The sequence below is a fragment of the Pleurodeles waltl genome, chromosome 9, assembly GCF_031143425.1.
Source record: "Pleurodeles waltl isolate 20211129_DDA chromosome 9, aPleWal1.hap1.20221129, whole genome shotgun sequence".
In the NCBI taxonomy this organism is placed as follows: domain Eukaryota; kingdom Metazoa; phylum Chordata; class Amphibia; order Caudata; family Salamandridae; genus Pleurodeles; species Pleurodeles waltl.
The window spans coordinates 1,111,460,183-1,111,474,433 of record NC_090448.1 but is presented as its reverse complement, the minus strand read 5'-3'; the positions used below and the strand labels follow the sequence as shown (position 1 = coordinate 1,111,474,433).

The following is a 14,251-nucleotide window of genomic DNA, read 5'->3' as shown; positions in this document are numbered from 1 at the left end:
CTGCTTTAACACCGTCCGCCAGGGTTGTAATGAGGGCCTATGTCTGACTAAAAGCGGGCCCAAGCACCGCTTACATTTGTAAATAAAAGGGACACATCTTATCTTAAAGCTAATAATAAATCTCATGTCAGAGGATGAGACCACATACCTATAACTCTGAAAGTGCCTATACATCCTTTCTGGAAAAGCACCTGAATGGGAGAGCACAGAACAAAAGGCGGAAGTGATGTGGGGGAAGAGAGTTTTCATGGGCAGGGCTAAGCTCACACATCTGGTTAGGTCCAGGATACCCTGGAGAGTGATAGTGCTCTTTACAAATACACATAACATAATTTATTACAACATAACATAGCATAACATGATAAAAGTCCACACTTCAGTAGAAAAGAAAAAAGGCTTTGAGATGAATGTGCAAACGTCAGTAATGCTGTCACATTAATTAATCATATAAGTAAGGCATGGGAAGAGTAAGGTGAAGAGAAGGCAACGTCTTTTAAAGTTTCACCTTCCATTCTATTTTCTACTTTCAATGTACCTTGCAGATTACTTTTACACCTCCCCTCTTATCTTACTTCCATCTTCCTCCTTTTGTGTATTTTGATACACAAAAAAGACAAACGATCGACATGACATTTATCAATATACCATAATTGACATTCCATTTATGGAACCCTTTTCTCGCTTTTTCTGAAATGAATTATTTATACAATTCCTATAGTTATAGGAATTCTAAGACGTTTCAAACTTCTTTAACTCTGGAGCCAGAAGTCAATACTTTGCCTTTAGGAAACAATTTGATAATATGTTTTTCTTTTGAATATTAATTTGTCTAAACTTGATCTGTGACAATTTTCTGTCCCTGGCACCTGTGTCAGACATTGACAACATGTATATGAGGTACATTTCAGAAGTACCACTTCTGAATTACTGCATGCATACTTTTTTAACCAACACATTCAAAGTATTAGGCTTTAAAGCAGTTCTTAATTGGAGCCAGTGGTTGCCAGTGGGGCCCACAGGCACTCATTTTTGGGGACGTACACTTAGGGACTGATTACAAGGCTGGTGGTCTTGAGACCACCAGCCTCGCAATGGCGGTTGGACCACATGCTCCAGGTGGCCAGACTGCCAAATTACGACCCTGGTGGTCAGACTGCCAGGGGATCACCGCCAGGAACGTGGTTCCCAGTGGGGTGGCGGCAGTCGGAGTCATAGTCAGCTGCTGTGCTGATCACAAGTCCACTTTCCGCCAGCCTTTTCATGGCGGGGACCCTGCCATGAAAAGGCTGGTGAAAAGCCACTGCTGGGGGCCACAGGGGAGCCCCTGCACTGCCCACAATCATTGCATGGGCAGTGCAGGAACACCCCCCGGTCCAGCACCTCAGAATGCACACCGTCTTCTACGACAGACAGTGTCTATGCGAAGGAGGCTGGGTGCACCCTCTGTGTGATGACATTAGGCTCAGCTCCATGAGAAGCCGAGGCCAATGCCGCCACATGGTTTCCACAGGGTTGACCCCGGAAACCTCTGATTCCAGAGGTTTCCAGCAGTCAGCCCAGTCGAAACCTCATAATCGGCCCAGGGGGAGACTTCCAGCTCTGCGGCGGTCTCCTTTCAACGGTGCTGGCGGGTCAACGGTTGGCCCGCCAACCTCGTAATGAGGCCCCTCATTTTCATCATTAGATATTGAGCAGGAGAGGGAAAAAACACAAATTGAAAAAACAGAGGAAGAGAAAGGAGGAAGATCCAGAACAAAGGGAGAAAGCAGAGATTGGTAAGAGTGAAATAAAGTGATAGCAATGGACAAAAGTGGCCATGGTGATTTCAAGCTACTAGCCTTGGTATTCAAGGCACCGTATTTTAATTTCACTGCTGGAGCAGAGCTTTAAGCAATAATTTTTTTACAAACTAAGCACTACTTTACAGTAATATGTTAGACCCCTTCTAAAAAATAAAATTATGAGAGGTGGGGAGCACCCTTTCACATCTCTCAGATCCTCTTGGAGAATGTTTGGGTTTGACTTGTCTACTAGGCATGTTTGATGTTGTATAGGGGTGATAGTACATCACTATTTTTCAGAACTGCATTTCCAGCAATCTGGTAAATTAAGATCCATTAATTCAAAATGAATTGTAAGAGATACTTGGCAACAATGGGGATACAATATGCCTACCAATGATAAATATTACCTTTTCCTTGATGGATTCTTGAAATAGCTGTTTGGTATCCAGACTAACCACATCTGACTGTTTAGTATCCTGGCTCACCTGAGTTGGCTGATCAATATCCAGGCTAGAACAAATTGGTTCCTCTGTATCATGGCTAGCTACAGTTTGTTGTTCAGTATGCTGATATGCCACAGTTGGCTGACCAATGTCCTGGCTAGCTGCAAATGGCTGGTCGGTATCCTGGGTACCTGTAATTGTTGGTTCTGCATCTTGACTAGCTGCAATTGAGTATTCAATGTCCTGGAAAGGAACAATTAGCTGATCAACATCCTGGCTGTCTGCAGTTTGTTGTTTAGTATCCTCAGAAGCCACAGTGGGCTCATCAACATCCTGGTTAGCTGTGGCTTGTTGTTTGGTATCCTCAGAATAGACAGTAGGCTCATCAACATCCTGGCTAGCAGCAATCGTTTGTTTGGTATACTCAGAAAACACAGTAGGCTCATCAACATCCTGGCTAGCTGCAGTTTGTTGTTTGGTATCCTCAGAAGACACAGTAGGCTCATCAACATCCTGGCTAACTGCAATCTTTTGTTCGGTATCCTTAGAAAACACAGTAGGCTCATCAAAATCCTGTCTAGCTAAGGTTTGTTGTTTGTTATCCTCAGAAGACACAGTAGGCTCATCATCATCCTGGCTAACTGTGGCTTCTTGTTTGGTATCCTCAGAAGAGACAGTAGGTTCATCAACATCCTGGCTAGCAACAATCATTTGTTTGATATCCTCAGAAGACACAGTAGGCTCATCGAAATCCTGGCTAGCTGTAATCAATAGTTTGGTATCCTCAGAAGATACAATAGGCTCATCAACATCCTGGCTAACTGCAATCTTTTGTTCGGTATCCTTGGAAAACACAGTAGGCTCATCAACATCCTGGCTAGCTAAGGTTTGTTGTTTGGTATCCTCAGAAGACACAGTAGGCTCATCATCATCCTGGCTAACTGTGGCTTGTTGTTTGGTATCCTCAGAAGAGACAGTAGGTTCATCAACATCCTGGCTAGTAGCAATCATTTGTTTGATATCCTCAGAAGACACAGTAGGCTCATCGACATCCTGGCTAGCTGTAATCAATAGTTTGGTATCATCAGAAGACACAGTAGGCTCATTGACATCCTGGCTAGCTGCAGTTTGTTGTTTGGTATCCTCAGAAGACACAGTAGGCTCATCAACATCCTGGCTAACTGCAATCTTTTGTTCGGTATCCTTGGAAAACACAGTAGGCTCATCAACATCCTGGCTAGCTGAGGTTTGTTGTTTGGTATTCTCAGAAGACACAGTAGGCTCATCATCATCCTGGCTAACTGTGGCTTGTTGTTTGGTATCCTCAGAAGAGACAGTAGGTTCATCAACAACCTGGCTAGCAGCCATCATTTGTTTGATATCCTCAGAAGACACAGTAGGCTCATCGACATCCTGGCTAGCTGTAATCAATAGTTTGGTATCCTCAGAAGACACAGTAGGCTCATTGACATCCTGGCTAGCTGCAGTTTGTTGTTTGGTATCCTCAGAAGACACAGTAGGCTCATCAACATCCTGGCTAACTGCAATCTTTTGTTCGGTATCCTCAGAAAACACAGTAGGCTTATCAACATCCTGGCTAGCTAAGGTTTGTTGTTTGGTATCCTCAGAAGACACAGTAGGCTCATCATCATCCTGGCTAACTGTGGCTTGTTGTTTGGTATCCTCAGAAGAGACAGTAGGTTCATCAACATCCTGGCTAGCTGCAATCATTTGTTTGATATCCTCAGAAGACACAGTAGGCTCATCAACATCCTGTCTAGCTGTAATCAATAGTTTGGTATCCTCAGAAGACACAGTAGGCTCATCAACATCCTTGCTAGCTGCAGTTTGTTTTTCGCTATCCTCAGAAGACACAGTAGGCTCATCAACATCCTGGCTAACTGCAATCATTTGTTTGGTATCCTCAGAAAATACAATAGGCTCATCAACATCCTGGCTACTTGCAATTTGTTGTTTGGTATCCTCAGAAGATACAGTAAGCTCAGTAACATCCTGTTTAGTTACAATCAATTGTTTGGTATCCTCAGAAGACACAGCAGGCTCATCGACATCCTGGCTAGCTGCTGTTTGTTGTTTGGTATCCTCAGAAGACACAGTAGGCTCTTCAACATCCTGGCTAGCTGCAATCTTTTGTTTGGTATCCCCAAAAAACACTGTAGGCTCATCAACAACATGGATAGCTACAGTTTGTTCTTTGGTATCCTCAGAAGACACAGTAGGCTCATCAACAACCTGGATAGCTATGGCTTGTTGTTCGGTATCCTCAAAAGAGACAGTAGGCTCATCAAGATCCTGGCTAGCTGCAATCATATGTTTGATATCCTCAGAAAGCATAGTAGGCTCATCAACATCCTGGCTAGAAGCAGTTTGTTGTTTGGTATCCTCAGAAGATAGAGTAGGCTCAGTAACATCCTGTTTAGCTACAATCAATTGTTTGGTATCCTCAGAAGACACAGTAAGCTCATCGACATCCTGGCTAGCTAAGGTTTGTTGTTTGGTATCCTCAGAAGACACAGTAGGCTCTTCAACATCCTGGCTAGTTGATATCTTTTGTTTGGTATCATCACAAAACACTGTGGGCTCATCAACATCCGGGATAGCTGCAGTTTGTTGTTTGGTATCCTCAGAAGACACAGTAGGCACATCAAGATCCTGGCTAGCTGCAATCATTTGTTTGATGTCCTCAGAAAACATAATAGGCTCATCAACATCCTGGCTAGAAGCAGTTTGTTGTTTGGTATCCTCAGAAGACACAGTAGGCTCATCAACATCCTGGCTAGCTGCAGTTTGTTGTTTCGTATCATCAGAATACAAGGTAAGTTTATCAGCATCCTGGCTAGCTTCAGCTTGTTGTTTGGTATCCACAGAAATTACAGTAGGCTCATTAACATTATGTCTAGCTGTGGCCTGTTGTTTGGTATTATCAGAAGACGCAGTAAGCTCATCAACATCCCAGATAGCTCCAGTTTGTTCTTTGGTTTCCCCAGAAGACAAAGTAGGCTCATCAACATGCTGGCTAGCTGTAGTTTGTTGTTTGTTATCATCAGAATATACGGTGGGCTCATCAACATCCTGGCTAGCTGCAGTTTGTTGTTTGGTATCCTCAGAAGACACAGTAGGTTCATCAACATTCCAGCTAGCTCCAGTTTGTTGTTTTGTATCCTCAGAAGACACAGTAGGCTCATCAATGCACTGCCTGGATGCTTCAGGAAGAATGATATCCTGGCTAGTCACAAAGTGCTGTTCAGTATCTTTTGTAGCTGCAGTTTGTTGTTTGGTATTATTGGTATTATTAGAAGACACAGTAGACTCATCAATATCCTGGCTAGCTGCAGTTTGTTCTTTGGTTTCCACAGATGACACAGTAGGCTCATCAACATTCTGGCTGGCTCCAGTTTGTTGTTTGGTAGCCTCAGAAGACATAGTAGGCTCATCAACATGTTGGCTAGTTGCTTCGGCATGAATGGTGTCCTGGCTAGCTACAACTTGCTGTTCAGTATCTTTGCAAGACTTGGGTGTTTCCTAAGAAAACAAAACACATGCAATAAGAAACAAAGAATTGCATACCTCATCCTTGTACACTTTGCTTCCCAACTCTAGAACTGCAATTTAAATGTGATCTGAACAGCTAAATATTTTTTTCATTTATCATCAGCAGTACTGTACACTTGAATAACCAGATAACAACTACAGCTGTCATAATAATGTTGCTGTTTGAATGGGGAAGGTATTGAGTCAGACTTTGCAGTTTTTAGGTATATACTTGTATTTAGCTTGACATATGAGTGCTGGGAAAAACCTGTAATCTACTGTAAAAGTGAAATAGTAGACATAGTGTGAACATTATGATGAAGCCAGTTCCTTATCCCACTACCTGAAAAGTGAGGAGAAACTAGTGGACTCTCATAGATAGAATACCTTTGAGCATACCAGTATAACTTTCTGATGTGACGGAAAAGTACTAAATCCATGCTCAATTACATGCTTTGCTCAGAATAGAAGGCAGATTACAAAGGAACAAAGAAAGTCAGAACACATGTTTTGCGATGAATAACATGATAGTATGACTGGAAAGAGCATCGGACAATAGGAGACATAACACCTTCACCACAATGCCAGCAAATTCCAAATAAGTCTAGTAGGAAGTCTGAGGGACAATGACTATGAGATTGAGTCTCAGATTTTTCTAGGAAGGACCAAAGAGCCCTATGTACGACGCAATTGCGCGGTCGCAAAAGGCGAATTTCACCTTTTGAGACAGCAAAATGGCCTTTCCTAATGTACTGTCCATATTTTGCATGTTGGCATTCAAATACTGACTCGCAAAATAGGGATTGCGACTTGCAATTAGGAAGGGGCATTCCAAGGGCGCCCCTTCCTTATTGAGAGTCACAGTGTCATTTATGATTGTTTTGTGACAGCAATTGCAGTCATAAAACTATCACAGTTACCACCAATTTCTAATTGGTGGTAACCTATTTGCAAGCTGGAAGGGGTCCCCAAGGGAGTGGAAGCAAAAATATTTTGTGAATGAAGGCGACAATATTTTTTCAGAGCAGGCAGTGGTCCCATGGACCACTACCTACTCTGAAAAAATGGAAAGAAAACTATTAATTTTTTTGTTTGAAATGCTTCCCATTTTCCTTTAAGGAAAATGGGCTGCATTTAAAAAAAAAAAAATGCTTTATTTAAAAACGGTCATGGACATGATGGTCTGCTGTCCCCAGCAGGTCACCATCCAAGTGAGTGCGACCATTGTCAATAGGGTTGCAAGTTGCTACCTACCTCATGAATATTGATGAGGTAGGACATTTGCAACCCCATTGGTAATCACAAACAGTGTGGTTGTTGTTTAGTTTTGCGACTCACAAATGAATTGCAAATTGTGAGTAGCAAAACATACAGTCGTACATCTGGCCGAAAGTATGGAATACAATTTGAGTTTTTATTCTTTCAGTGTGTGTTACACCACAAATCACAGAGCTGGGAATAAAAGCCATTCCTAATCCTAGGCTAAGTATATGAAGAGCATATGCCCTTAGTTACTGGATGACTAAACATATAGAACACTTTCTAATTTATTTACAAACACAAATTCTAATTAACACCTGTTGGACCTAGCCCTCTCTGCAGGGTCACCCTCAGACTTTTTGGCTTCATCCTTGCTGTTCTCTGAAATTGTTTTTGTTGACGTTATTACTCTGCGCACGTTGCCACTGCTAGCCAGTGCTAAAGTGCTTGTGCTCTGTCCTTACAGATGTGGTATAATTGGCTTACACCCTATTGGCATGTTTAATTTACTTGTGAGTTCCTTGTAACATGGAAGTGCAGGTACCCAAGGCTTGTAGAAAAAGTTGGGGCCTAATTTAGATCTTGGTGGTGTTACCCCCAAACCACTGTGGTGGCGGGCCTGTAAGACAATCAAGTCGACGTGTCCCACCCACTGTATTTAGATGTATTGCAGTTGAGCGGCTGACAGCCATGGCCAAGTGCTTTTCCTAGCAGTCAGCCTGACAGATTCCTGCCAGACGTATTTAGATGTTATAGTCCTTCAGGCGGTGTACTGCCAGCAGTTTTCTCATGAAGGGAGGAGATTTCTGGACTCAATGGACATCGGACAATGGCAATGGCTGTGAAATACAGGTAAGTCACACACACACACACACACACACATTCTACCCTTGACATATGTGTCCCCCTGCATTACACACACCACAAACACACCATTTTCCATTGCCAACCCATCACATCACATACAAACTCACATTGGAGTACATCCATGACACAACAGACACATACTATTGACACTGCACCCACACACACCACAACCAACACTACTACACACTCATCTACACATATACACACAAGCACAACTACACACATCACAACAACAACCGCCAAACTACAACACTCACCTGAATTTTGTACACCCAACACACAACACAAAAAACACAACATCCACGCCATATGCAAGTGGCACACATATTGACACAGCCACATCACCCACTACATCTCTCTCCACCTCACCCAGCCAATAGCATCACACACACACATACATGCACTGAGTCACTCACAACTCAATGCACAACATGACAGGTACAGATCCCCTTGCAATGTGCACCCACGGACACAGTTGAGAAAAATGATTGTAATGTCATTGTGGTGCCAGCATTCATTTGGCAATGAATACTGACACCATAATGAGAGTTGTGTATGTGTTCGATAAGTGTTCTGTACCAGTGTGTCCCCATCATTGTCTGATCCACTCGTGTCCCCGACATATGCATGTTGCAGTAATTTAAAGAAATGACTATGACATGTATATGCCTGCAGTGGCCCTGTGCAGAGACCCCCCCCAACGTACACAGCCAATGAGGGCTGCCTACCTTCATGTCCAGTGACGGGGTGTTGTGTTTTTTTCTCCGTGGTCAAGTATAAGCAGCAACAGAGGGTCCTGTCCAGTCGTGTCCAGCCAGAAACAGAAGTAGAATCTGGAAAAAAGGTGAGTTTTCACCCCTTTTCCCTCTAATCTACCAAGTCAGAAGTGGAGATCAGACTGCCACTTTTTGCTTGGCGTGAAGTGTAGCTTTAGTCCTGTCGTCAGCCACTATTTCCTATGGTGTCGTTGCAGCAGTTGGAATTCCTTGGCGGAGTTGGGGGTGGGCTCTGACGGGTTAAAATCTATGGCACCGCCAACATCTAAGTAGGGAGAGTGGACCATCATGGTGGCAGATGGGTTTTCAGATGGAAAACCGACAGCAGGACCGTTACCACCCAGATCTAAATTAGGCCCTTAATGACCTGCTGTAACAATTTTCTGGTGGATACTCTTCCTTGCAACAGATTTCGCATGTGTAGAGCAATTCTCAGGTGTCTGACTGGATCTGGAAAACTTCAAAGCTGCAATGCCATTAGTAGAGGCTATTGGATTTAGATGGCACCCAAACTGATGTCAGGCGATGTCCCCAAGGCTATAAAGCGCCCGCCCCAGTGCATTGAAATCTGAAGTCAATTTTCCTCCATTTTCTCCAAGCCTTTGAGGCAAGAGAAGGTAAAAGTCATGAAAGATTGCAGTTCTAATATATTTACAGAATGAAATCCTATTAACTGTCCCTATGAATCCTCCATGAAAATGGGGAGAGGGGTGGGTCAGAGAGGAATGTGCAGTTAGATAGATTATCCACAGAATGTTCACCAGAAAGATTGTTACCACTGCTAAGTAACTTTTTCTTCTGATGGATACTTCTACCTTTAGCTTCCTCACCTGTAGAACTGATTTCACCACAATACCCTGCAAAGGAGTAGGAATGATAGATGATTCAGGCAGGAAAATCCTGCATAATTGATTGCCTGCACACCTCTGCATCAAGGCAGTAATGCTTTGGAAAGATGTACAAAATAGCCCACATGATCGCTTTCCAGATTTCTGCAATTGGGACACCCTGAGCCAAAGCAGAAGTGGTGCACCTCGCCCTGGTGGAATGGGACCAGATTCCTTCAGGTGGCGCTATCTTGGCAAGGGCGCAGCAGGTCTTAATACAGAGGAGGATCCAACAGGATAGAGCCCTCTTCTGAATCGCTATCCCCTTCTTTGCTCCACAATAGTCCATGAAGAGTTGATTGTCCTGGCTATATTCCTTAAGTTCAGAACAAGTAGTAATTAACCAGCCACCTAGGATTCAGCTGATGCAGCCATTTCTCATCTTTTGTAGGCTGAGGTGAGGGGTCGTAAGTTAGAAGGGTTATGGACTAGGCAAGGTGGAAAGGAGTGATCACCTTGGAAAGTAAATAACCCTGGTTTGCAACACCAACTTGTCTGAAGGTAGTGAATGGGGATGACCGCTAAGGGCCTGCAGCTCACTGACCCATCTAGAAGATGTGATGGCAAAGAACAAGTTACTTACCTTCGGTAATGCTTTTTCTGGTGGATACACTAGCTACCTGTAGATTCTTCATCTTAGGAATCCTCCCCAATATGCCAGCATTCAATGGAAATTTCTTTCTTCCCAGCTCTCCACGTCGACGAGGACGTCACAATTGCCCGACTCCCACGCGACTCCGTCTGACGTCATTGTGGCGATAAGAGGTCCTCGCCGGCATGCTGACGTCAGTTTTCACCATTTTTTACGTGCCTTTGAGGCGAACAGGTGATCACCGACATGACATACTCAACATAAACACATCAATCAAATATTATACATAATATTTATTCAAATGTAAACAATAAAAACATATATATATATATATATATAAATATATATATATATATATTCACCCAAAGAAAAAGCATTACGGAAGGTAAGTAACTTGTTCTTTTGATGGATACAACTACCTGTGGATTCCTCATCTTATGAATAGAGTCCCAAAGCAGTTCCGCACTCGGAGGTGGGTGTCTGAGTGGTCACACCAAGAAATCTTGCAGCACCGACCGTGCAAAATGGCCACCCGTCCTAACCAAGCAATAATGCTTAACGAAAGTGTGGAGGGAAGCCCAAGTTGCAGCCTTACAAATCTCAGCCACTGGAACACCTCTAGCCAAGGCTGAAGTGGGACACTTAGCTCTGGTGGAATGGGCCCTAATTCCAACAGGAGGATCCTTCTTTGCCAAAGAATAACAGATGTTAGTACAAAGAATGACCCACCTGGACAGTGTCCTCTTATGGACGGCCTTGCCTTTCCTCTTCCCCACATAGCCAATGAAGAGTTGATCGTCCACTCAAAACTCTCTGGTCCTTTCAATATAAAAGCTTAAAGCCCTCCTTGGGTCAAGCCGATGCAGTCTCTCCTCCTCTTTCGATGGATGGGGAGGAGGGCAAAAGGACGAGAGGGAGATGGATTGCACCATATGAAAGGGAGTAACTACCTTCGGTAGGAAAGCCGCCCTGGTTCGCCAGGGTGGAGGCCGGCTGAAGCACCGCCAACAGGCTGGCGGTGCTTCATTGGGGATTCCAGCCGCGGTCGCCCAGCCGGATTACCCCCGGCTGGGGAATCCTCCATGGCGGCGCCGCTTGCAGCGCCGCCATGGGGATTCCGACCCCCTTCCCGCCATCCTGTTTCTGGCGGTTTTCACCACCAGAAACTTGATGGTGGGAACGGGTGTCGTGGGGCCCCTGGGGGCCTCTGCACTGCCCATGCCACTGGCATGGGCAGTGCAGGGGCCCCCTAACAGGGCCCCAAAAAGATTTTCACTGTCTGCATTGCAGACAGTGAAAATCGCGATGGGTGCAACTGCACCCGTCGCACCCCTGCAACTCCGCCGGCTCCATTCGGAGCCCGCTTCCTTGTTGCAGGGCCTTTCCCGCTGGGCCGGCGGGCGATTTTTTGGCGGTTGCCCGCCGGCCCAGGGGGAAAGTCGAAATGACCCCCGCGGTCTTTCGACGGGGGAACTTTGGCACGCGGCGTCCGCCCCCCGCCAAAGTCAGAATGACCCCCTAAGAGCCTGAAGCTCACTCACATGCCTAGCAGACGTGAGGGCTGTCAGGAAAACTGTCTTCAAAACCAAAAGCCTTTACGGGCAAGAATGCAAAGGTTCAAACAGTGAACCCATCAGAAAAGTGAGAACCAAATTCAAATCCCACTGAGGCATAACAAAAGGAGTGGGAGGAAACCTATTGGTTAGTCCTTTCAAGAACTTTACAACTATAGGGGACTTAAACAAGGAAGGTTGATCAGGAAGGCAGAGAAAGGCTTACAGTGCCGATAAATAGCCCTTGACAGTCGCAACTGCACAACCCTTCTGCGCCAAGGACAATGCAAATATTAAAACATCTGACAAATGGGCTCATAAGGGATCAATTTGCTTCTCTCCACACCAATCAACAAATTTTGCCCTTCTGCCAGCATAGATAGCCTTGGTGGAGTGTCGCCTGGCTGATAAAATAACATCCACCGCTCCACTTTGAAACATTGGAATCAACGCCTGAATGTCCTGAATCCGCTGAGGCGGAGGAAAGGCCCGATTCAATGTTGTGTCCAGTACTGCCCCTATGAACAGGAGGCGTTGAGAGGGCTCCATGTGAGATTTGGGAACGTTTACCAAAAATCCCAGATGGAACAACAACTGGGTTGTCATCCGCAGGTGATGCAGCACGAGCTCTGGAGACTTGGCTTTGATAAACCAATCGTCCCGGTGAGGGAATACCGCAATTCCCTTCCTCCTGAGACTTGCTGCAACCACTGCCATCACCTTTGTGAAGACTCGATATGTGGAAGTAAGACCAAACGGAAGGACCGCAAACTGGTAGTGTTGCGACCCCACCAACAACTGGAGATACTTCCTGTGCCACTTCAGAATGGGGATATGAAAGTAAGCATCCTGCAAGTCGACAGACACCATCCAATCCTCTTTGTTTAACGCCAGGAGCGCCTGTGCTAGAGTCAGCATTTTGAATTCTTCCTGTTTGAGGAACCAATTCAAAACCCTCAGGTCCAGGATAGGCTTCAAACGAACATCCTTCTTGGGGATCAGAAAATATCTTGAATAACAACCCTGACCCCTTTACTGCTCTGGAACCAACTCCACTGCACCTTTTGATAAAATGACTAGAACTTCCTGCTGTAACAACAGGAGATGGTCTTCTGTGCAAAAGGATGGACGGGGAGGGATGCGAGGGGGAAACTCCCAAAAAGTAAGGGCATAACCTTTCCCCACAATATTGAGGACCCAGGAGTCTGATGTGATTAACTCCCACCCGCAGAAAAAATGAAATAACCTTCCCCCTACAGGAGAAACATGAGACGTAATGGGTGGAGAAATAAGGCTGTTTCCTTGCTGCACCCCCCCCGGAGGAAGAGGAAGAGGCAGGGTGCTGCTGGGTGGCCCTCCTTGTTCTAACTCTACCCCACCCTCTATAGGATCTATAGGGCAGACTTGAGGGTTATGGGCCTGCTGGTTGGGGTCTCCCACGAAAGGAAGCTCCTAGTCCGAACCCCCTAAACCTCCTAAAGGATCTGAATGGGGTGACAGTGGAAGCATGGAGGCCCAAGGGCTTGGCAGTAGCCCCACTCTCCTTGAAGCGCTCTAATGCAGAGTCAGTTTTAGCCCCAAGCAATTTGTCCTCATCAAAGGGTAGGTCCAAGAAGGTTGTCCCGACATCCATCGAGAACCCAGAAGACCTCAACCATGCATGTCTTCTGGTGACAATGGAAGTGCCCATCGCTCTGGCCACAGAGTCTGTAATGTCCAGTCCGGTAATGCAAATCCTGTAGCACAGCCTTGGCCACGTCGATCAGAGCATGTATGTATCTGTCAAAAACACAAGTCGCATTGGCTGATTTGAGGGCCATACTACATGAAGAAAAGGTATTTTGGGCAGTCTGCTCCATCCTCTTGGATTCCCAGTCTGAAGGCATATCAGGGAAGGAACCAGGAGGCGAATGAGACGAGCATGAAGCCTGGACCACCAAACTCTCCGGAGTCAGATGTTTAGAAAGTAAACCCGGGTCCCCCGGAGCCACTTTATACCTCCTTGCAACAGATCTGCTAACAGCAGACGAAGTCAAGGGCTTGTTCCAGACTTCCAGAACAGGCTCTGTAAGAGCATCGTTACAAAGCAGTAGTGGCTCCGCAGCAGCTGAAGCAGGATGGAGGACCTCAGTTAAGATATTAGTCTTGACCTCTGCAGATGGTAGTGGGAGGTCCAGAAAATCTGCCACCTTCCTTAACACAGTATAAAAGGAGGCTGCCTCCTCTGTAAATTCCCCAGGAGAGGCTAGATCCCACTCAGGGGAAGTGTCTAGTCCACTTGCTGAGTCCAAACCCTAATAGTCCCCCAGGGGCTCAGCCATTTTTCCTTTCTCCAGGAGTTCCTCTACAAGCCTGAGAGATTTCTCCTCGACCTTAATCTGGCCCTTATTCTTGGCGTCGACATGGAATTCAACGACGTCAAAGATCTCGGCTGACGCGGACCAGGAGACGCACCCCGCTCCACAGATCCATCCAACGCCAGAACGTAATCCATCGGAGGCGAGGAAATGTGGGCCTGCTTCACCAGGCATCAAAGG

At 45.5% G+C, this 14,251-nt stretch overlaps 1 protein-coding gene across 1 annotated transcript; it reads right to left on the bottom strand.

Annotated features, from left to right (window-relative positions):
* Positions 1-2,030: 2,030 nt before the first annotated feature.
* On the bottom strand, positions 2,031-12,431 carry LOC138259799 (mucin-22-like). Its single transcript, XM_069207690.1, has 3 exons — positions 12,285-12,431; positions 2,192-5,770; positions 2,031-2,099 (listed from the first exon to the last, which is right to left on the bottom strand). The coding sequence occupies exons 1-3, from the start codon at positions 12,429-12,431 to the stop codon at positions 2,031-2,033; spliced, it is 3,795 nt and encodes a 1,264-aa protein (XP_069063791.1).
* Positions 12,432-14,251: the final 1,820 nt, after the last annotated feature.